General features: G+C 51.4%; 2 protein-coding genes across 3 annotated transcripts; both read left to right on the top strand.

Moving 5' to 3' along the window:
- The first annotated feature begins 236 nt into the window (after nt 1-236).
- WRAP53 (WD repeat containing antisense to TP53) lies at nt 237-11,363 on the top strand. Of its 2 annotated transcripts, XM_074320876.1 has the most exons (10): nt 237-890; nt 1,052-1,150; nt 1,412-1,523; nt 8,989-9,077; nt 9,282-9,372; nt 9,479-9,611; nt 10,191-10,399; nt 10,600-10,703; nt 10,849-10,983; nt 11,099-11,363. In XM_074320876.1, the coding sequence occupies exons 1-10, from the start codon at nt 487-489 to the stop codon at nt 11,343-11,345; spliced, it is 1,623 nt and encodes a 540-aa protein (XP_074176977.1). In that variant the 5' UTR covers nt 237-486; the 3' UTR covers nt 11,346-11,363. The 2 variants fall into 2 exon arrangements, with proteins under 2 accessions (XP_074176977.1, XP_074176978.1); XM_074320877.1 differs by lacking the exon at nt 1,052-1,150 and having other exon boundaries at nt 353-890.
- A 1,759-nt stretch (nt 11,364-13,122) lies between these two features.
- On the top strand, nt 13,123-19,259 carry EFNB3 (ephrin B3). The gene is made up of 5 exons (XM_019745159.2): nt 13,123-13,612; nt 15,783-16,075; nt 16,264-16,356; nt 16,466-16,570; nt 17,010-19,259. Exons 1-5 carry the CDS (start codon nt 13,491-13,493, stop codon nt 17,417-17,419), a joined length of 1,023 nt encoding a protein of 340 aa, XP_019600718.1. The 5' UTR covers nt 13,123-13,490; the 3' UTR covers nt 17,420-19,259.
- Nucleotides 19,260-23,871: the final 4,612 nt, after the last annotated feature.

The following is a 23,871-nucleotide window of genomic DNA, read 5'->3' as shown; positions in this document are numbered from 1 at the left end:
GGAGATGCTTTAAGAACGACGGCGGGAGCTCAGGCACTTCGCGCCCTGGCAGAAGCTTTCAGACTACAACTCCCAAGCAGGCACTAGGAGTCCCAGGGTTTGATGGGAACGGTAAACCGTGACCTGTTACATCCCTGCCCCGCCCCTCCCGTAGGTCGCCCGCGAAATCTGATCCGAGATGTGGAGGTCCAATCGAAAGGTGGGCCCAAATCCCGCGAGAGTAAGTGGCGCGTAGGGTAGCGACCGATCGGGATGAGGACCACGGTGCTTTCAACTTTGGTGTACCCTTGTTAGCTCCGCCTTCCGGGGGGTCGTCTGCCCCCTCCCGGAAGAAGAAGTAAGGCACAGGTGGGTTTATCCAGCCTACTTCCCGGATCCTTGAGAACTTTGAAGCTGTCTCGGTCGTTTAGCAGGCCAGGCAGCTGGTAGCCAGTGGGAAGAGGTTTGCCTGACAGAAGCCAGTGTCTGCCGCGCTTCCTCTACAGTATGAAGACGCCGGAGGAGCCACCGTTAGCTCCGGACTGCCTGTCTTCAGACCAGGCCCCTGCTCCAGCCCGTCTCTCTTCTCAGGCTTCCTCGATGGATAAAAATACGGACCCTGAACTAATGCCACCACCATCCGATGGGGATGATCCGCCCCTCATGTCCCCAGATCCTGTGTCTGGCCCAGCTGTGTCCCAGGAGCTGGAGGAGGGGGACCCAGCTCCTCTCTCCACTCCCCTGGAAACAGGATTTGACACTCCTAGTAAGTTGAACCCTCGAATCGAGGAGCAAGAACTTTCTGAAAATATGAGCCTTCCTGCAGAAGAAACGAACAGGCCAGAGTTGGGGTCTGGAGAAGCCATGGAATGTGTGTCTGAGGAACCCGCTGCTGAGAATGAAGAATACACGTAAGTGGTGATGGCCATTGACTCAGGAATCTGAGGAGATTGGAAGTGACATGTGTAGAAGTGTGAGGTATACCTTATCTGCCAGTCCTCAGCCCCACTTCTCCAAGCCTGTGTACACCTAGCTTCGGTGACTCAGGTTTGTTCTCCCATCTTCCTTCCAGTACTTGGAACTACAGCTTCTCCCAGCTACCTCAGTTTTTCAGTGGTTCCTGGTCAGAGTTCAGAACCCAGCCTGAGAACTTCTTGAAAGGCTGTAAGTGGTAAGTAAGGAAAATGGGGCAGGGAGATCATCACACCAGGATTTTCACCTTAAAACACCCCATTTGTCTGGGAGAAGGATCCAACAGAGGTGGGAATAGGAGTAACATCCCTCTTGGACTGAGCTTAAATTTCATCTAGGATTATGTCTTCTACTTTCCTCAAGGCCTTAGGGGGATGACCTGCCCCAGAGGTAGGCTGAGCCCTAGCCCAACACTTGGAAAACAGGTCTGCCTAGCTTTCTAACTCTTGCTTACTCCTAGGGCTCCTGATGGTTCCTGCATCTTGACTAATAGTGCTGATAACATCCTGAGGATTTATAACCTGCCCTCAGAGCTGTATAATGAGGGGGAGCAGCTGGAATGTGCAGAAATGGTAAGAGTAAGGGCTAACTCAGCCTCTTCATCTGACACTGCACATTTAAGGCCTTCCTGTAGATGTAGAAAGTACAGTCCACATGTTTCCTGTTCACAAACAGAACATTTTTTTCACCATGAATTTCCAAGCATTTTTAGCATAGGTAGCATTTTTCACCTTGAATTCTGAAGTCATTTAAAGAAATGTTCCTTCTTTAGTCAGGAATATGTGTTTCCCATAAAAGAGTAGTGGATTTCTCATGGCAATATTTAATTGATTTATAGATGTTTATTGAGTGATTACCAAAATGTCAGTTACTGTGTTTGGTGCTGGGATAAAGTGGTGAATGAGACAGATGAGCTGGTTAGCTTTTTTGTTTGGGAGATAAACAATAAACATGTAAATCAATAAATAATCAAGTTTATTATAGATTATAATACATGCTATAAAGGAAATAAACAGAAAGAGGAGAGACTAACTAGAAGATACCATTTAGACAAAATGGTCAGGGAGGGGCTCTCTGAAAGGAGACATTTGAGCTGAGACCTGAAGGAGTTTGAGATCAGTCTTGTGAAAAGCAGTAGAAAGAGCATTCCAGGAAGGAGGCAATGATCTTACAAAGACCCAGAGCTGGGAAAGAGCTTCGTGTGTTCAAGAACAGAAACAAGGCCAGCGTGTCTGGACAGAGGCCAGTGAGGGGAAAAATGTACTAAGGGTGGAGAGGTGGCTAGTAGCCAGATTATGTCAGATCTTGTGAGTAGGGCATTTGGAGTTTATTTGGAAGCCATGGGAGAGTTTTAAAACAGAATAGTGATAGACAATGGATTGTGGGTGGGCAACAGTGAAATCAGGGAGACTCATTAGGATGCATTTTTCTTTCTTTTTAAGATTTTATTGGGGAAGGGGAACAGGACTTTATTGGGGAACAGTGTGTACTTCCAGGACTTTTTTCTTAGTTGTGGAGGGTGCTGTTCAGCTTCAAGTTATTGTCCTTTCAGTCTTATTTGTTGAGGGCACAGCTCAGCTCTAGGTCTAGTTGCCGTTGCTAGTTGCAGGGGGCGCAGCCCACCATCCCTTCTGAGAGTTGAACTGGCAACCTTGTGGTTGAGAATCTATTGGCCCATGTGGGAATCGAACCGGCAGCCTTCGGAGTTAGGAGCATGGAGCTCCAACCGCCTGAGCCACCAGGCCGGTCCCAGGATGCACTTTTCATGGTCTAAGCAAGAAATAATGGTGGCTAGGGTCGTGTCAGGAGAGATATGGATGGATTTGAAGTATGTTTTGTAGGACTTGGAGGTCAGTTGGATGTGGAGGGGCAGGGAAGGAAGCAATCCAGGGTGATGTCTAGGTTTTTGCAGCCTGTGGATGGTGGTATGATTTAGCCAGTGGAGGAAACAGGGATGTAAAAAAGTATTAGGACAAGTCAAGGGGTTTTAGGCATATTAAATGTGAAATGTAAAACTAAGGGGAGAAATTGGGGCTGGGGATATACTTTGAGAAGTAAGAGAGCATATAGATGATATATTGAGTCTTGAGAATGGATTCAGTCTCAAGAGAGTGTAAATGGAGAAGGCTCAGGCAGAACCCTGAGCGTTCCAGCATATGGAGTTGGGGTGCAGGAGAAATTACAAAAGTGGAGGCAAAGAGTCATGTCTAATGCTGTTCAGCATGAGGCACATTTAGATAATGACCTAAGAAGATATTAGTGACATTGATAGGAACACATTCAGGCAGAAGCTGATTAGAGTGAGTGGAATAGGAACTATAGATAATCCTTGGGAAAATTTTCTTGTGACAGGGAGCTGAGAAATGGAATGGTGACCAGAGGGAATGTGGGGCCAAAGAAGGGTTAACGGGATGCCTCTGTGGTGTCAGGAATAACTCCGGTAGACAGGAGTTGGTGCTTGAGGAGAGAGAAGGGGTAACAAAGTCAGTGAGTGGCTGGGTGAAGACAGGATCCAAAGCACATTAGAGGACTTGGCTTTGATGGGTGCAGAGTCTTTGCGGTAGGAAGGAAGGCAGAGGATACATTCAGAGGTATCTGTTTGGTGTTTGGAAGATTTCTGGTGTCTGTTGGCTTCTCAGTGAAGCATAAAGGGAGGTTATCTGCTGAAGGAAGAGGGTCTGTGGAGAGAGAGCAGAAGGTGTGAATGATCCGTCCTGCGGAGTCAAAGATCAGAACCACCAAGGAATGTGGTAGTGTTGCCAGGCTTTGCTTAGTGCCCACTAGAAATTTGTTGCCGTCCATTTAAAGTCAGACCAGTTAGCGTGGTTGTGCATCTTTCTGCAGTGAGTTAACTGACTATAGTTTCTCTGTAAAATGAGGATGATAATAATAGCACCCACCTCGCAAACTTGTGAGAATTAAAAGAATTAATATAAAGTGCTTAAAACAGTGCCCAGCATGTACTAAGTATTCATTCAATAAGCACAAGTAGTCATTGCTATTAGCTGGGTGCAAGCATGGAATAGGAGGGTCTGGTTGGGGTTTGCCAGGGGAGAAAGACAAGGGTGTCTTGAGAGTGTCTACAGGAGTATGCATGTAATGACCGACTAGAATGTAAAGTGGGTAAGGAAATGGACTGTAAATATGTTTTTGATGAAGCTGAGTCATTGTTCTGGTAGCAGTAGGAGAGCAAGTGAACCGGATGGGTCGGAGATGGTACGCAGAAACTGTTGTGGTGACAAAGCCCAGGACTTAACTACGGGAGTGGGTGGTTACTGTAGAGTGAAGGCCATGGCTATGGGTGCTGAGGAAGTCAAGGAATGGAAGAGGCCAGGGTGCTGGGCGATCCCTCTTTCTTTCCTTGATTCAGTCATTCAACAAATTTTTTTAGTATGTTTTATGTGCCAGGCCCTGTATTAGGTCCCAGGGATTAGTCAAACAAAAACAGACATAAGTCTCTGTCCCCATAATGCTTATATTCTAGGGGGAAAAAAGTGGAAAAAAAAATCGGACAAGTGCCATGGAGAAAAATAAAGCAGGGAGAGAATTGGGAGAACGAGTTACAATTTTTAAAAGGATGGTAGGGGAAGACTTCACTGTTTATGTGACATTTGAACAGAGACCTGAAGGAAGGAAGACAGTGAGCCAAGCTGATATTTTGGGGAAGAATATGGTGGGCAGAGAGAACAACAAGTTTGAAGTCCCAGTGGGAGTGAAAGTCACCAAGAATGACAGGAGTATCTGTGGGGAATGAGATACTGAACCAGGAGATAAAGTCTCCGTGAAGGAGGGAGGATGAACAGAAAGGGGGGAGCTAATCTGATGGCAAGAACTTACAGAGAAGCTAGAGTTTGAGGAAGTGAAAAGATTTGGAAATGACAGTGGGGAGCACAGTTGACACTCATGCACCTCCTGTCCTTGAGGTGTGTACTGGAGAGTGGGGGTGAGAATTAAAGGAAGTTCTTGATGGTTTCCTTAAAGAAGAGTGTCCTGCTCCAGGGACGGTTCGGAATGCTTACCCAGCATGCAGATCAGTAAGATTGGAGGCTGCGGACATTTGAGTTCTCAGTGCAATACATAAAGCACTGATTCCTGGAAAAGAAACCGGTGGTGTCTCAGGACCAGGAGGGCGTGGTATAGCCATTCTGAAAGATTCAGGACCAGAGATAAGATACAGTTAGAAGAGACTCTGGAAATATGAGCGGTTGAGAATTTATCGCACAAACTCATTTAAGAGAAATGGGAATGTTGAAAAGGGAAAAAAGTTATCATTACCCGCTCTACAAAATTCAGTTCTTTAAGTTTTCTTCGTTCTTTCCAAGCTCTGTACAATACTGAAGCTTGCTATGTGGCTATAATCCTATGGTAGATGGTTTCGTATACTGCCTTTTCTTTTTAATAATCATATCCTAAATGTTTTTCATGGTGCTTCAGTCTTCATAGCTATCATGTTTAATGGTGTGTGATATTGCCCTGAGTACGTATGATAGAAAATTTTCTTACCTATTCTCCTGTTTTGGGTTGTTTGCAGGATTTTTATATATAAATTATTCAATGAACATCTTCATGTGTTTTGATGGAAATTCTTTTCATAAGAGAAATTGTATGAGTAAGAAATATCCTAGGTCAGACAGTGTCAATATTTTTTTGTGCGTATCTTGTATACAGATAGTGAATTTGTTTTCAAAGTTTTGGTGGGTTTTTTTTTTTTTTTTTTTAAGATTTTATTGGTGAAGGGGAACAGGACTTTATTGGGGAACAGTGTGTACTTCCAGGCCCTTTTTTCAAGTCAAGTTGTTGTCCTTTCAATCTTAGATGTGGAGGGCGCAGCTCAGCTCCAGGTCCAGTTGCCATTTTTCTAGTTGCAGGGGGCGCAGCCCACCATCCCTTGTGGGAGTCGAACCGGCAACCTTGTGGTTGAGAGGACGCATTCCAACCAACTGAGCCATCTGGAGCTCAGCAGCAGCTCAGCTCAAGGTGCCGTGTTCAATTTTAGTTGCAGGGGGCACTGCCCACCATCCCTTGCGGGACTCGAGGAATTGAGCTGGCAACCTTGTGGTTGAGAGCCCACTGGCCCATGTGGGAATCGAACCGGCAGCCTTCAGAGTTAGGAGCATGGAGCTCCAACCGCCTGAGCCACCGGGCCGGCCCATGGGTTTGTTTTTTTTTAAAGTGCTATTAGCATTGTGAGTGTACCAGTGCTAGCCAAAAGTTACTCATTAGATATTTTCATTTTTAAAATTTATTGTTTGGAAGTGGATAAAGTTTATATAGATGGGGAAATTGGGGCAGGACATTTTTTGGGTGTTTTCATACACCTGTGTGTTGCTTCTTCCCAACATAGTGTCCCAATAACTTTCCTCCCTTCTCTACTGTTTCTGGAAACCGTATTCCTAACTCCCCAGCCTCTTCCCTGAGTGCTCTCCTTCCCTTGTGGCTCTTGCCTGAGGCCTTTACTTCCCTCTAGCCCTCTCCAGGGGAGACCGTGCATCTGCCACGCCCTCCATATCTCAGGGCAGTGGGAGAAGGGGGAGCCCTCGTTCCCAAATGCTGCATCCAGACAATTGTTCTTTCTCTTTGTAAAAACTTTTCTGTTGAGGCTTCTGCTGTCTGATTCTCCCACTCGCCAAGGACATTGGTACCTCATGACCCTCCTGTGAACGAACCCCAAGTCCTTCCACCACCTTAGTGACCTCAGGTATTCAAACCAGAAGCCAGGGTTTCATCCTTTAATCTTCCTTTTCCCTCACCCCCCACATCCAATTAATCACCAAATCCCATCAAGTCTACCTAATCTTTCTAATCCATCTACTTCTCTTTACTCCACTGCCTCTACTTTAATTCAGGGTTCTATTATTTTGGCCCTTACATTACTGGACTAGTCTCCTGTCTTCATTTGCTCATCAAAACATTATTTAATGTTTGGGGAAACAGTGGTGAGTAAGACAGACATGGTTCCTGCCTTCTCCGATAGGTACGATGCAGAGTGAGGCTCATGGAGTGCTGTAGGAACAGGGAGCAGGGCACCTTGCTCGTTTGAGCGGTGAGGGAAGGCTTCCTAGTGGAAGAAGCATCTAAGAGGCCCAAAGGATGATTAGGATTCAACCGGGAGAAATTGTTGGGGCAGGTGAAAGAAGAAGATTCTGGACTTGGACGCAGGTATTCATGAAAGCCTGCAGGTTGAGAGTATGGTGAGTTGGCACCTTCTGGAAACTTAGAGCCAAAATGGTAAGATGTAGAGATTTTAAAGGAGTGAGAACAGATTGATGAGCCATAAGAAGTGGGTATGGGGTAGATGCCCGGTAAGATAAAGTTTTGTAAGGAGATGGGGTTTTATATTGAGGGGTATGTGGAGTCATTGAAACGTTTTAAGAAAGTGACACAGCACCTTTAACAAGGTCTCTAGGGCCTCAATGTAGCTGTAGTGTGGAGAATGGATGGGCCGGTTGGACTATGGGGGTGCAGGAAGGGCCGGAGGACGTGTAGAATGTTGCAGAAATGCTAGCAGGAAGGCAGTGGCTTCACATGAAACGAAGGGGAGTGAACAGTTTTAAGAGAACACCGGAGGTGGACTTGTCAGGATTTGCTATTGGGTTGGCCCAGGAGTGGAAAAGGGAGTCAGAAATAGTAGTAGTCAATGCTGATGCTCGGATTTCAGACTTGAAAGTTGGCTGTGGGGCCCAGGAGGAATAGCAGGTTGGCAGGCAGCAGTTTGTGGTCCTTTATAGACAGAGTGAGTTGGAGGTACCTGTGAGATGCCCAAGTGGAGTTTTCTACCAGGCCATTGGCGGTATGAGTTCCGAGCGGAGAAGTGGAAACTGAAGTCATGGCTGGACGGCGTAACCCTGAGGTCCAGCAAACAACTGAGAAAGGATTGGTATTCAGATGATTTAAAGATTTCCTTCAAATCAGTAAGAAAAAAGACAATAAAAACAAGTAGAAAAGTGGACAAAAATTATGAAAAGGTGTACTTGAATTGCTAATAAACATAGATAAATGTCTAACCTCAGTAGTAATGAAGGAAATGCAAATTTATACCATAGCTAAATACCATTTCACAGCCTTCAAACTGAGAAAAATGTAAAAGTCTGGCAGTCCCAGCAGGATGCATAGCAATAGGCACTCTCATGCTGCTGCTGCGAGAGGGAATCGGGATGAGACTTTGGAGAGAAACGTGACATTATCTAGCAGAGTTGGCAAAGTGTGTACTGTACAGCCCGGTAATTTCCCTCTTTAGCAGAAAGTGCAGAGAAACCCTCCCACATGTACCAATATGTGGAAAAGCACACTAGGCAAAAAATGGAAAAACATCAGTGACTGTCAACAGAGAAGGATAGGTGAGGAGTCCTGTACAGTAGTGAAAATGCATGAATTAGAGCTAAATGTGTCACCATGGTTAAATCTCACAATCACAAAGAGATGCTTATGGTGTGATACCATTAATATTAAGCTTAAAGGCATGCAAGACAATACTGTACATTGTTTTTTCTCTGTATGAATATACTCCTAGACAAATGCATGAGAATGGCAAATTCAGGATAGTGTTTACCTGAGGGAAGGTTTCACTGGGAAGACGTTTTAACTGTTTTGTATACTTGATTTCTTAAGCTGGGTGGAGGCGTCACAGGGTGGGTTATTTTTTATTTATTTATTTTTTTAATACTTCTTTGCATGTTTGGACTCTTTAATAATTTTTTTAAAGCCTCAAATGGTATCTAATAGATGCTCAGTAAATGTGCTCATCATTGGTTGGTTCTTTGTCTCTGGGTTGGGATATTATTTGTTTCTTCCTCTCTAAGTGTTTAAAAAACAAAAGAGTAAATCTATATGGCTTTTGGTGGTCCAAATCTGACATTAAAATCTGAGCTGATCCTTAAATGTTGAGATCAAGATTCTGTTCTTCATATTAACCCCGTCTGCCTTCTCCTGCCTGGTTAAATGCCAACAGACGATCTCCCTTTGCCATGAAACTGCTGGAGGCCTGAGTCTGCCTCCTTTTCCTGCCAGTGACCCAGCCATTCCCAAATCTCTGTCCAGGCCCCTGTCCTGCGGATGGTGGAAGGCGACACCATCTATGATTACTGCTGGTATTCTCTGATGTCTTCAGCTCAGCCAGACACCTCCTAGTAAGTGATGTTCTTTGCCTCCCCTGCTCCCCGCAGTAGTTTTAAGGGGACCCTTTGCTGAGAGAGTCAAGGGCTACCCAGGGGTCTCTGGAGGAGGAAAGCTTGGTGTGCCCCTCAGATGCAAGCTGAGAGGAGAGGGCGGGTCACTTGGCTTCCTCCCCTTCCTTTGACAGCGCGGGGCCTCAGTGTTCCTGTCTGTCTCAGTGTGGCCAGCAGTAGCCGGGAGAACCCCATTCACATCTGGGATGCATTCACTGGAGAGCTCCGGGCTTCCTTTCGTGCCTACAACCACCTGGTAGGGACCTCCCACCCAGCCCCAGGGCTCATCTTGGCCCAGCTTTACTTCCTTGAGGACAGCTGAGGCTTTGCTAGGCCTGTTTTCAGCCCTTTCCTACCCCCAGGATGAGCTGACAGCAGCCCACTCGCTCTGTTTCTCCCTGGATGGCTCCCAACTCTTCTGTGGATTCAACCGGACTGTGCGTGTCTTCTCCACGACTCGGCCTGGCCGTGACTGTGAGGTCCGAGCCACGTTTGGTAAGCGTCTGTGCCCACAAGGGAGGAGGGAGGAAAAAGGCACTGCCATGTGCAGAGGGCCTTTGTGGGAGCCAAGAGGCCACATGTGGGGGATCACATCTTCCTCAGTATAACCCTGGGAGGCAGGTGGTACCCAGTGGGCAGAGGAGAAAACAGACTCAGGGAGGGATTGAAACTTTCCCAAGGTCAACCTGCTGGTTACAGACCTGGTTCACTCCTGAGCCCAGGCCCTATCGACTATATATCTTTTGGTCTCCAAAAATCTTAGTATCGCTAGGAAATTGGAGGTGAAGCTGATTCCATTTTCCTATAAACTTTCAGCTTTCCATCCCTTCCAGGAAAAACTGAGATTGGAGAGGGAAGAAGTAGGTCTTGGGCGTTTAGTTCCTTTGGGAGGATGGAAGGATCTGGGGAGTAGCAGAGGTCTTCATCCTGTTAGTGACAAACCCAGCAGGGGAGACACATGAGTCTTGGCACATGAGCTCTGGGACAGGAGACACGACACAGTTGCCCCCCTTGATTAGCCTGGTTGATGTCAGGTGCTGTTGCCCCTCCCCCACTTTGTTCCTTCCCTTTCAGCAAAAAAGCAGGGCCAGAGCGGCATCATCTCCTGCATAGCCTTCAGCCCAGCTCAGCCCCTCTATGCTTGTGGCTCCTACAGCCGCTCCCTGGGTCTGTATGCCTGGGATGACGGCTCCCCTCTCGCCTTGCTGGGAGGGCACCAAGGGGGCATCACCCACCTCCGCTTTCACCCAGATGGCAACCGCTTCTTCTCAGGAGCCCGCAAGGTAGGGGTCATGTCCTGAGATCCCAAAGGGTGGTAGGCAAGAGTGGGGATGTAGTCTGATAACGTTTGGAGGAGAGACATGGGAATAAACCAACCCAAGCTAAAGGGATGCCTGTAAACCTTGAGAGAAGCAGGCATGTCTTGGGGCGAGGGGTGGTGGTGGAGAAGGACAGATTCCAGGCCCCTGTTCTATGTCTTCAGGAGAATGAGCTTCTGTGCTGGGATCTCCGGCAGCCTGGTCATCCACTGTGGTCCCTGAGTCGTGAGGTGACTACCAATCAGCGCATCTACTTTGATCTGGACCCGTGAGTGACTGTGGGTCCTTCCTGCCCGGGGTCCCAATGCCCCTAGGGATGCCCAGCTATAGCCCAGATCCCAGTCCCTGGGTGTGAGGGGTTCCTGCCCCAGGATGATGACTCCCTACCAGCAAGCCTCTGCTCTCTCCCCCAGGACTGGGCAGTTCCTAGTGAGTGGCAGCACTAGCGGGGCTGTCTCTGTGTGGGATATCAGCGTGGCTGGGCATGAAGGGAAGCCGGAGCCGGTGCTGAGTTTTCTGCCCCAGAAGGACTGCACCAACGGAGTGAGGTCATCAGTTAACTCCACAGATTTTGGGGCTTGGGTTGGGGAGGGAGGTGAATTGCTGAGGGAGCAAGCATCCTCTCTCAGGATTTTGACAGACGTTGCCTGTCTCTCTTTCCAGCCTGCATCCTAGCCTGCCTCTGCTGGCCACTGCTTCGGGTCAGCGTGTGTTTCCGGAGCCCACGGAGAGTGGGGACGAGGGGGAACAGGAGGTGGACATTCCCCTGCTCTCCATGCGCCACATCCACCTTGAATGTCAGCTTCAGCTCTGGTGGTGTGGGGGGAGCCCAGATACCAGTATTCCTGATGGTCACCAGGGTGAGAAGGGACAGGGAGGGACAGACGGAGGAGGGGGTGAGTTTATATAAAAAAGGTGTTATATGATACTAGAGTCTTTGTGTCTGTTTGGGGAGGCAAATGATGGAGGTGGGGGCCAGGAGGGGTACTAGTGAGCTCCCTTGTCCACTAGCAGTGGGATTGGCATATTGTTCCTGAAACAGGGTTGAGAGGTGGGACTAGGCAGGAGCCAATGGGGCTGCTGAGCTTTGTATGAAGTCAAGTGAGTGGGGGTGGGGCTTCATGCCATTGACTGGCTGGTTGCTAGGCAACTTGGTAAACTGAAGGGGGTGAACCTGTTTGAAATCTCACTCCCAAGGTGGGGGCGGCAGGGGTCAAAGTGAGAGTGGCTGAGCAGGAGTGGTAGGAGCAGTGTGTCAGACTATTGCGTGTGACTGTGTGAGACTGTGCAGACAGTGACAGACAAGACAGCGCTCATTCTGCACTCAACACTATTTACCATCATCCAGCAGCAGAGGGACCATTACTCAGCTCTGGGGGAAGGGGAGTAGGAGCACCCACTTCCCCTTCCCTGGACCCCCCCCCGGCCCCCGCAGGAGACAGGTGACTGAGTAGCCAGAGTCAAGGACATACATGAAAGAGTAAAGGTGCTGAAAACCAGAGGTCACAGTCTGTATTCCCGTTAGATCCGGGACAAGGGTGAGAGTTTTTCATTCAGCGGCTGTCACTGGTCTTATTTCTCCCATTTATCTGCTCTGTCTTTGGGGGTGGGTGGGCAAGTATGTTATTTCAAGTGGTGGCTCCTCCCACAGGCACACCTTACCAAACACTGAGGAGGGGGTTTCTGAAAAGATAACTGTCAGCAGGGGATTTGATTTTGGACCTCACAATCAAAAGGAAGGGACTGAAGGCCTGTGACAGCTTGAGAGGGGAGAGGAATGTCACCTCTGCCCAGAGGTGCTGAAAGCTAGGGTTCTTCAACCCAAAAAGGCAAACCCTCTCCCTTCCCCCATGATAATTGGAAACAGCCCTTCCGACTGAATGTGGGTTTTGGGTTGTAGGTACTCCCTTTCCTCTCCCAGCCCTATTTCTCCCCACAACCATCCAAGAAGGGCCCAAGTTTACCCCCTAATCTCTTGCTTTTCACCCAACCCCCAGATAGCAGAAAAGTGTACAGGAGGCTGTGACAAAAGAGACCCCGGGAGTGGGAGTTCAGCAGCCTGGATTTGGTTTCCGCTTTTATCCTAGACTCCCTGTATGACCTTGGGCAAGTCCCGGGGCCTCGCTGAGCCTCAGTTTCTTCATCCCTACAATGGGGATCCTTTAGCTCTGCCCCTCCCACCTCACCCAGGTAGTGATGACATCAACTCAGCCTGCTTGGTAAAGTGCGAAGCCGGCAAGGTTATTATTCTCTCCAGATCTCCCAGAAGCAACAGTGTTGTTTTGGGGGTAGCGGGGAGGCAGCGGTTGCGGGAGCGACAGGGGCAGGGTTCCTGGGGTGGAGAGGGCGAGAGCCTTTCTGGATCTGAGAGAGGAAGATTCCAAGCTCTCGGGCGATGCGAGGGCAGAAGGGGAGACCGGCAGAAACTAAGCCAGACCCAAGAGTCTCAGAGACAAAGGGGGCGTGAGAGACCGCGCTAGGGAGCGAGGAGGGGCGGCGGGGCGAGGCGGCGGGAGGTGTGCGAGGTGAGGGAGGTGTGGGGGCGTGGGCTGCGGGATCCTGTCTCCCGCTCCTCCTCGGGCTCCAGCTCCGGTTTTTCCCTCCGCCATCCTCTCCCCCTCCCCGCCTCTCCTTTAACTCCCCCTCCTGGGCTCGGGACTGGTTTCCTCCCTTAGCCCGCTGCCCTCAATCCCGGCGAGGCTGGGGCTCCGACTCGTCGTCCCCTTCCTCGCTCCCTTGTCCGGCGCCACATGCCATCCCCTCCGGGTCCCAGACTCCCCCAGTCCCCGACTTAGGCCCGCTCACCAATCCCGGGGTGCTGGAGCCAGGGCCGAGGCGTAGGGCGCCTGCAGACCGCCCCTGCAAGGGCTCTTGCGGGCTGAGCGCCCCAGAGCTGGGCGCGCGGGCACAGCAAGAAGCGGGTCCGCGTGGGAGCGGGGGGCATCAGCCACCCGGGCGGTCAGGGCAGAATAGCCGGGGCAGCTAAGGCAGTCACCCCAGGGGGTGAGCGACTTTGGGGGAGTTGGTGCCCCGCCCCCCAGGCCTTGGCGGGGTCATGGGGGCCCCCCATTCTAGGCCGGGGGGCGTGCGAGTCGGGGCCCTGCTGCTGCTTGGTTTTTGGGGGCTGGTGTCTGGGCTCAGCCTGGAGCCTGTCTACTGGAATTCGGCGAATAAGAGGTGAGCAGCCCGGGCTGGGGAGACCCCACACCCTCCGGGCAGGGAGTGTGGAAGCTTTGGGGATTTCGGGGGCTGGGTTCTCCGAGCTAGGAGGAGGCTGGAGGGAGGGTGCTGGTGCTCCGCTGGGAGTTGATGGGTAACTGAGGTGATCTTAGGAGCCAGACTTCTGAGTCGCACACAGAGCTGGATGTGGGTGGTGAGATCTAGGTGTTGGGAGTTTGAAGGACCCTAAAGGGCAAGGATCGGAAAGTTCATGGGGGAGCCGGGAGGGCAGTGGAGTGGTTGTGTGGGTTTGTGGGAGACTTGAGTCGTGTCGGGGGCTGGGCTTGGAGGGAGCCTGGTTAATGTCAGCTCTCAGGAGAGCAGCTGAGTAGGTGCTGCTGAAGCGTTGAGGGGAAGGGCAGGGTGCCTCTCTCCCCAGAAGGGACTCAGTGTTGGAGATGGGAGGGAAGAGGGCTCAGTTTGGGGGCTCTAGGGACAACTTCCCCAAGGCTTCTTGACTCTCTTCACATAGTCTGTCTCCCAACTCTTGCCAGCCTTTGGCAGAACAATTTCCCAACCAAAAAATATTCCTGCATTTCTGGGTTGGGGACTTCTTTCTGGAAGAAGCCTGTAGCCCCCAAAGCCTCTTCTTTTGCCCTCTTGCATCTGGAGTTCCGAGGACTCCACTGCCCCCTCCCCCATCTTTGCTGCAAACTTCCATCAGACCCTCTGGTTCCGTGGCATGCTTGCTTTGCTCTGAAAAAAAGGCCAGGGGTCAGATGAAACTTCAAGCCTCACGGTAGGACAGAACCCTTGGGAGGTTATCTGGGTCCCTCGCCTCCATGTAGATCCCACTCCCCATTAGCAAATGAGTTCTGTGTTTTGAAAAATTCCTACTTCCCTGGGGAGGCTGTATGAGGCCATGGAAAGAGAGGGGCTTTGGAGCTCATCAAATCCTCAGGTCTTAATCCTAGCTCAGCTGCTTTCAGCTGTGTGGCCTTGGGCACATTACTTAACCTTTCTGAGTTTGTATCCTCAATCCTTACAGCTTGTATGAGGATTAGAGGTAAGGTATTGGAACATACTATATGCTTATTAGAGGAGAACTAGGATTATTGCCCTTCGTCTCTGTACTTCACTGCCTCCCTCACATTCCCTGTTCTTGCCTTCCTCCCATCTCTTTGGGCATAATCTCACCTGTCTTTTCTCTACTCAGTCTCCTACCTGCCAACTCTCAGCTGCAGTTTGAGTATCAGGTGCAGTTTGAGGATGTTAGTTAGGCTTATTCTGACAGAGTTGAGAAAAGGGAATTAGGGTGTTCTGGGCACTCTGTGGGATGTTGAATGGGAGAGAATGAGTCATTTGGGAGTCTGGGAAGATACAGAGCAGCAGTCCCCTGGGTCTCAGTTCTGAGACCCTGTGTGCCATTAATGCATAAAGAGGGGCAGCAGTCATTTGTGAGTAGTAGCTGTGCTGGGTCAGTGGATACCTGGGCAGAAGGGGGATGTGGCTTGTGTTGGCTGTGGTTAGAAAAATCAGCTCCTTCAATTCCAGAGCAATGGAGCACTTTCTCTAGGAAGTGTGAGACCTGCGCGAAAGAGGGGTACTGAGCAGGGAAGTGTCTGGGGCAGCTGACCTCCAGACCCTGGTTCCCATTAGCCCCATTGCCAGACCAGGCATTTGCCTCTAGTCACATTGCTTAGCTAACTTGGGCTAGTGGTCTGGATCCCCGCCCCCCGCCCCCCCACCCCCCAACACCTTTGCTCTGAAATCCTTGAAATTCAGTGGTGGTCTGGGGGAGGGGAGGCTCTGCCCCCATGGTTTACTGCCACGGAATAGTGAAATCACCTGGGAGGGGTAGGCTGTGTGGTTCCAGAGAGGCCAGCTCCTTGGTAACTGGCATCCTGTTGCCATGGCAATGGTGCTGGTGATGGAGGGAGAGATGGCAGTGTGCATGTGGTGAGGGCGGGCTGAAGAGTGCATTTGGGCACACCAAGGGGCAGGAGACCTCTGAGCCTGGCTTCCTGCTGCTTCCGTTAGCTTACAGAGTCCTTAGTGCCTGCTCTGTCAGAACAGACCTTCCACTCAGACAAAGGCGGTCCTGTAGAGATGTGGGGCGAGGGGGCGAAGCTCTAGGGGCCAGACCTCTGACACCTCTCCCTTGTCCACCTCGCCCTCCTCCCCATAGGTTCCAGGCAGAGGGTGGTTATGTGCTCTACCCTCAGATTGGGGACCGGCTAGACCTGCTCTGCCCCCGGGCCCGGCCTCCTGGCCCCCACTCCTCTCCTAATTATGAGTTCTACAAGCTGTATCTGGTAGGGGGTGCCCAGGGCCGACGCTGTGAGGCACCCCCTGCCCCCAACCTCCTTCTCACTTGTGACCGGCCAGACCTGGATCTCCGCTTCACCATCAAGTTCCAGGAGTATAGCCCTAACCTCTGGGGCCATGAGTTCCGCTCACACCACGATTACTACATAATTGGTACTGCTGGGCAGAGGGCAGGATTGAGTGGGGAGGTATTCCTGGGATTAAGGGCAGATGAGGGAGGGGACCACTAGAGCCAAGGGAAATCCCTTATACCTTTGGGTGGTGTTTGGGCTAGGGCATGGAGACAGAATTGGGGCTAGACTCTGGAGTGCCAACTTCTCCCTCTGGCTTTTCTCTCCCAGCCACATCGGATGGGACCCGGGAAGGCCTGGAGAGCTTACAGGGGGGTGTGTGCCTTACCAGAGGCATGAAGGTGCTTCTCCGAGTGGGACAAAGTGAGTGGGGCTGGGGCACACCCTCTAGGAGCTGAGGGAGGTTGGGGCAGTGCCATCGTGATCAGGGGACTGCTGTCTCAGCCCCTCTCTTGGTCATCCTCATCTCCAGGTCCCCGAGGAGGGGCTGCCCCACGAAAGCCTGTGTCTGAAATGCCCATGGAAAGAGACCGAGGGGCAGCTCACAACCTAGAGCCTGGGAAAGAGAACGTGCCAGGTAGGAACCAGGGGTCCAGCCTCCTGTCTTGCTCAGCCTCCTCTGCTCTTGGACCCCAGCTGCCCTGCCTTTACTCTCTCTCTCCCTCTTCTGTTTTCTTTTTTGGGGGGTGATACAGGAAAGAGGAGAAGAGAGGATGGTAGGGTGGGAGGGAAATGGAAACCAAATGAGGAAAAGACTCAATTAGAACTAATTAGCCAACTCAGCGCTTCAATCAGTGCTGTCAGAGAAGTGGGGAGGACTCCTTGGCATGGAGCTGAAGGGCTGGACACACCTGGATTCTGATCTGGGCTTGGGGGTGTGGAGGGGAGGTGGGGTCCCCAAGGGGCCGGGGCACTGCTGGGGAAGCCCATGGGGACCCCAAAGGCTGGGTGTCCAGATACCCCGGTGGCTCCTTCAGCCCCTCCCCCTCTTTCCTCCTTCACCCCTTCCCTGCCAGGTGACCCCACCAGCAATGCAACCTCCCGGGGTGCTGAAGGCCCCCTGCCCCCTCCCAGCATGCCCGCAGTGGCTGGGGCAGCAGGGGGGCTGGCGCTGCTCTTGCTGGGCGTGGCAGGGGCTGGGGGTGCCATGTGTTGGCGGAGACGGCGGGCCAAGCCTTCGGAGAGTCGCCACCCTGGTCCTGGCTCCTTTGGGAGGGGGGGGTCTCTGGGCCTGGGGGGTGGAGGTGGGATGGGACCTAGGGAGGCTGAGCCTGGGGAACTAGGGATAGCTCTGCGGGGTGGTGGGGCTGCAGAACCCCCCTTCTGTCCCCATTATGAGAAGGTGAGTGGTGACTATGGGCATCCTGTGTACATCGTGCAGGATGGGCCCCCACAAAGCCCTCCAAACATCTACTACAAGGTATGAGGGCTCCTCCCACCTGGCTGTCCTGGGTCCAGCCCTTCTCGGGGTGCTCCTCCAGTGTAATTCATGGTTGGAGGTACACCTTTCACATCTCCTTGGCCCCCTTTGCCCCACCGGCTCCTTTTCTCCTCGTGGCTGTTGCCCTCCTCTCCACTTGTAGGATTCCTTACAGCTTCCACCGAACCACCTCCTGCCCTATGGTTGGCCATGTGTGCCCTGTCTCTGTCTCTGTTTCTGGGTCCTATTCCCTTGGGGAGGGGGCAAAGTCTCAGCCTCCTCTTCTGATCATGACCCAGGAATTGTTGCACCCCTTACCCACAGAGAGCTAGGGGTGGGAACAGTCTGTCTTTTGGTTGGCACCTCTTTCTTTCTGTTTCTCACTGCTTTTTTCTTCTCTTCTCTTCTCTTCTCTTCTCTTCTCTTCTCTTCTCTTCTCTTCTCTTCTCTCTTATTCTTTTTCTCTCTCTTCTGTCTCTAGGTCTGTTCTTCTTCCCTAGCATCCTCCTCCCTACATCTCCTTTTACCCTTGGTCTTCTTATCCTGTGCCTCTCCCATCTCCGGGGTGAGGGCATCAAAGCTTTTCTTCCCTGAGCTCCCTCTTCTGACCTCTTACCAACCACTCCCCTCAGTCTGCCAAAAATGGGGGCCTTATGGGGAAGGCTCTGGCACTCCACCCCAGCTCAGGGCATGGGCAGCAGGGCCTCCTTCTCTGCCCTGCCCTAGGCCTCTACATACTTACTCCAGCCATTTGGGGTGGTTGGGTCACCACAGCTACCATGAGAAGAAGTGTCCTGTTTTGTCCAGTGGCCAATAGCAAGATATGAACCGGCCGGGACACATATGGACTTGATCTGATGCTGAATGGGCCACTTGGGACAGGAAGTGACTTGCTCCAGACAAGAAGTGACCAGGCCTGGACAGAAGTGGCCTGGGAAGTGGCAGAAGCAGAGCAGCAGGAACTGGAAGTGCCTTCATCCAGGACAGGAAGTAGCACTTCTGAAATAGGAAGTGGTCTGGCTGGAACTTGAAGTGGCTTAGTCTGGGGGGCGGGGGGCGGGGGGGGGATGGTTCTTACTCTGTGGAGAAGGTGGACAGGAAGAGCTTCCTGTTTCAGGAGGAAGCAGGACCTTACTGACTGTAAGAAGATAGGGTGAACTGAGGAGGATTTTCCTAGTATTAAGTGGCACTTCCCAGGATCTCCTTTCCCTTGTTCTCTGTGCTGCTTTTAAGACAGCGAAGGTGACTGCCATCTGCTGTGGCAAGCCCACTTTGTCTTGTTCTTCTTCCCTTTCCATATCCCAGTATAATCTCTGTTACTCAACAGGACTACCCTAAGAACCCGTGTGTTGTCCACCAGTAACCCAGATGGTTCTCTTGTTCATCACATCCTCCATTTTCTAATCTCTTCAAATTCAACACAGCTCCCTTCTTAGTGACCAAAATGGTGGCCTAATGACTGCTGTAGCTGATAGTGGCACTTACTAACTGCCACTGTTTCCATCGTGACCAATTTATACCTCTTCCTGCCCTCCAGTACACAACTGGGTATTGCCTCAGTTTCCTCCCAGCTCAGTTTCATTAGATCAGAGCTGCCATTGGGCACCAAGTCCGCCACCTTAGTCACCAGCCAACATGGTCGCTTTGTCCACCAGAGGTCAAGTCCTCTCTCTGGTGTAGTTCCCAGCTCCTTCCTGATTTTTCTAATTGTTTCATCCAGGGAACAGGAAGTTGATATTGCCATGGGGGAGTTGGCGGGATATGGCCGTCACCTCAATAGTTTTACTGTAAAAGGGAAATTTGAACAACAAAAACCAAAAAAAGAATAAAAAACTTCAAAAGCTGATGAGAAGGCTGGAGAATGACTGGACATGAATTGGTGGTTAGAATGGCTTTCAAGCTGAGAGTTGGAGCACATGAAACCTAGGGAGAGGGCTGGGTTGGAGGGGTGAGGTGGGCAGTGCCTGGGGAGGGGAGAGTAGGCTGGGTGAGAAAGCTGAGGAAGGTAGCCCCTTCCAGGGGAGGGAGACGAACCCAGGCAGGAGTGGGAGTTGCCAATACATCCAATGGGGATGTAGTGAATATACGTTCACTTGTGGGGAAAGCTTGAGTGTCTATTGCTAAACCAAAGCACTGGAGACAAGGCAAATCGCAGTCAGAAACAAAGTGGAAAAAACATGTTCATGTGTTAAAGTCTATTCTCTACCCCCCTTGCCCAAGGCATCTCTGCTGTGGAGAGTTTTACTGTGGGAAGTAGGGGTATGAGTGCCCAGAAGACTCACGCTCCCTGTCCCCTGGCTCCCTGTATACCCACAACCTAGGCTCTTCTCCCCTAAAAAGCCCAGGTGCCCAGCCCCCTAGACTCAGCCCCATTCTTCAACCACAAAAGCAGCCATCAGGAGCATCATTGGAGCCTGTTGGCAGGGGTCACAACCTCTGCCCTGTCTGCCCCTCCCCTGATTCTAGGTCCCCTCCCGCTGTCTCCCATCTGCCTGGAGGTCAAGGGGTCCTCCTGCTCCTCCTCTGTCCAGTGGGACCCTTGCCCCTCCCCTGGTCTGAGCAAGATGCTTGGGTCCCTAGAGGTGCAGGCGCTGTAGGAGGGAAGTTGAAAACTGGGAGGCCAGGTGCTGGGCTGTCTGGAATGGACTTCTGCCTTCTGGGCCCAAACTGGAGTTGCCCGAGGTGGGGACTCTTGAGGGGGGTGGAAGGGCTGGTCCCTTGCCCCTTAGTGGGGGTTTGTTGTCATGGCAACATCCCTTTCTCACAATGGGAAGCCCCCCTCAGCCTCCCGCGTGGATGGAGCCGACAGCCCCATCGCTGGCTATCAGCCTCAGGGACTTGGCAACCGTCACTATGGCAACTCAGAGCCCAGCAACAGGGCCCAGTGAGAAAGGGAGGGGTCCAAGACGAGGGCTGGGCTGTGTGTGAGAGGGGGCAAGGGAGCTCAGGGAGACTCCTCCTATACATACATCTAGAGGCACAGGTGGAAACAGAAGAGGGAGGAGAAGTCAGGATAAATGTTCTTTGTGACAGACAAATACCTCACCAAAGCTGCTGAGACATCATAACATGCTGAGAAACAGGAAGACACCTGGGGACAGATGCAAGCTGGGGAGAAACAGCACTTTCTGCATCGCACCCTGGGACACCCCTCCTTGGAGCACTGGCATCTATAGACTCCCTATCAACCCCAAAATTAACAACACAAGGCTTACAGCTTTCCACATGTGTAGTGACTTACATATCTTTTGAGCTATTTGGAAGTGTTGGTGGCTTCCACACAGAACAACACATGCCATCCTATTCACATTCTGGGTACAAGTACAGAAATATACTTCTAGGGTTACAACTACAACAAAGCAAATAGAGAGGTAGGAAGACATTCATTTGTTCATTCAGTCATTCATGTATTCAACATCACATTAAGTGTCTACTTTGTTCCAGGTCCTATTTCAGACACTAAGTGTCTATGGTGAATAAGGCAAAGTCCCTGCTTTCGTGAAATCCACGTGGTGGTGGGAACAACATCATAAAATTTCTGGCAGTGATAAGTAGTGTAAACAAAAGTAACAGGATGAAGAGGATGGAGAGTAATAAGGAGATGCTCTCAATTAGGAGGTCAGGAAGGTCCCTTTGAAAAGGTGACATTTGATGAGGACCTTGAATAATGTAGAATAATGCATGCAGTATGAGGAAGGGCATACCCGACAGAGGGAACAGCCAGTGGAAAGCATAGAGGTGAAATCTTGGTGTGTTTGGGAATAGTGAGAAGGACATCACAACGTCACATACATTCCAGATGTGTCCTGTCCTGCCCCAGCCTCCACCTGTAGGGGAGCAAGTCACTTAGGGTCTAGAATCCATATTTAGGAAGTTGATCTAACTCAGTCTTCCATTTTTTTCCTCCTTTGTTTCTCATGCGTATGTGAGTTATGTTTTCCTCAACTAAATTTTAAGCTCTGGAAGGGCACAGGGAGGGCAAGGATGGTGCTCCGAGCTTTTTGGGGGCTCTGGAATAGCTGCTCGTACAGAGTTTAGAGCAGGCAGGCAGAGTGGAAATAAACGAACAGAGGGCTGAGGACCCCAAAAGTGAAAGTTGCCCCCACCTCAACTGCATGGGATTGAAGCTGTTCTGGGGACTGTGCTGCAGACAGAAGCTCAGACTTTGCCATCCTTGCAAACAGAAGCAGGATATAAATGAGGTTGAGGCGTATGTGTTTGTGCATGTGGTTTATGTTGGGGGTTTTAAGGAAAGCAGAATAGAGCAAAGGGTTGCAGGAGGAATTTCTGATAGGGAATGGTTGACATAACAACTGGAATTTCTGTGAGAATGACAAGGGGAGCTTCCTAAGGGGCTGCATGGGGAATCATGAACATGGGGCACCCCCTTTGCCAGGGAAAGTTTTGAGCTCTGTAGGCAGGCTGAGAGAAATGTTGCAGGGTTTGGAGGCAGGGGATTGGCCAGGATGGACTCAGAGAGGTGGGTGGGGGTAGAAAAAGGATGTAGCATAAATGGGAGTGAAAACTGGGCAACAGGAGAGAGATTTGAAAGGTAGAAGAGAAGGTGAAGTCCTGAAGGGAGTTTTGTGGGGACCAGGTCCCAGGTACCCGATTCCCACAGGGAATTCAGGCATTCGGTGTTCTGGTGCTTCCACTTCCCCCAGTTGCTATCAGGAACTCAGGCGTCAGCTCCCTCCAAGCCCAGTGGCTGGTGGTGGTGGTGGGGAGATTGAGCAGCCTCAGGGGGCGGCAGCTGGTGAGTGGGGAGGAATCTGTGTGCTCAGCAAACAGCAGCCTCCGTGCTCAGTGGCTGCGTCCTCCCTCATCAATCAGCCCCAGCCAAATGTCCTTGCATTCCCACCACCCCAAGGGGACTGGGGCTGGGCCAGGGTCCCCAGGGGAGTGAGATGGGGATGGCTGGGGGACGAGGGGGTGGTGCTTGGCTTCCCATCTCTTGGCCTCTGTTCTCTCCTCTCCTGGAAGCTCTATGCATCATGGAATGACTCTCCTGGCCCTTAACCATCGTGAGGGCATCAGCTACAAATCACCTGTGGGGGTCTGCTGGTGGGGAGGTTGGGGGGAAGAGGGATAAGTCAGGGATGAAGAGGAATCTACTCTGGTTCTCACGGGACCAGCCCAGGGCACAGTCTGCGGGGAAGCTGTTGGCACAGAGGCCCTGTGCCCCCAGCTGGCCTCTCCATCCCTGACGGATGCTCTAGACAGCAGGCTGAGACCTTGACCCCTGAATGTCCTCTCTTCCCACCTTCTCCTAGCCCCCGGCGCTCACTCCCCACTTCCCACCAAGAACCAGAGGTCTGGCTCCTACCTCACCCCAAATCTGTTGCTCCCCATTGGGGACTGGGGCCTCCAGACCTTAGCCTTGGGCTCACTCTCCCCTCTCCCCGCCCCCGCCCCAGCCCTTGCTCCCCTCAGGGACCCAGGCGTCCTGCCCACTCCCTTCACCATAACAACCATTCTTTTGGAGTTGCTTAAGACTTTAATATCATTTCATTAAGTCAGCTAGTTCAGAGAAGGTTGGGGGCACAAAGAGACTGGGGTGGGCAAAAGAAGGCCAAGGTAGGGGGGAAGCAGGGGAAGAGCCCCCTTCTCTCCGTGGAGATGGCTCTGAGAAATCAAATATTGACAGTGAGAGAACAGAATTTATTAAAGCTGAGACAGGGGTGTGTGTGGGGAGCTGTGGGAATGGCTGGATGCCTGGGTTCTGAGGGTAGTAAAGGTTCTGGGAGGAGGGAAAAGTTTGAGGTTGGGAGGATACAGTAAGACTAAAGGTCTTGCGGGTACAACTCTTCTGCCTCTTTCCTTTGGGAGGTACTGAGTCTTGCTGTTTCTCAGCTGTCCCCAGAGCCCTGGGGAGGAGACCCCCATCACAGCTGTGGTTGGCCCCCCTTCATCTTTTCCCCCCTACCTCCACCTCTGTTGATGAGCTTTGGCAGCGTTTAATCGGATTGAGCAGTAATTAGCAAAGCGAGATGTTTGATTACCTATTTAGCATAATGTAGGGGGCTGGGATCCCTAGGCATAGCCAAGGTTGTTGGGGGGTGAGGGTCAGAAAATAAATGGGGTCTGCACAACATTCCTTAGCCTGAGGGAGCCATGAGCCCTGCCGCTAAGGCTCCCCACACCAGGCCTCCCCTCAAATCTTCATTCCTTTGGGACTTTTCCCTGGGGATCTGACCAATCATGTCACCTCTCTCTGCCACTTACTGCCTATCTGATTAGAGGATCACCCACTTAATCCTGCTTGCTGTGCAGCTGGTTTGGGGGTGTGGCAGGACCCCTCTCTCCTTCAATCCTTGCCCTCAGCAACAGGAGTTTGGGCTGGGCAGGAAGCCACAAATCAGAGCCCAGAAACCCATCTTACAGATAATGGTGGTGTTGATGGTATGGAGTGCCAAGGGCAGGTGCTGTCAATTCTAAAGAGAGGCTAGGTGGGTCTG

This window comes from Rhinolophus sinicus, linkage group LG15, assembly GCF_036562045.2.
Source record: "Rhinolophus sinicus isolate RSC01 linkage group LG15, ASM3656204v1, whole genome shotgun sequence".
Lineage (NCBI taxonomy): Eukaryota > Metazoa > Chordata > Mammalia > Chiroptera > Rhinolophidae > Rhinolophus > Rhinolophus sinicus.
This window is presented reverse-complemented; position numbering and strand designations above follow the sequence as displayed.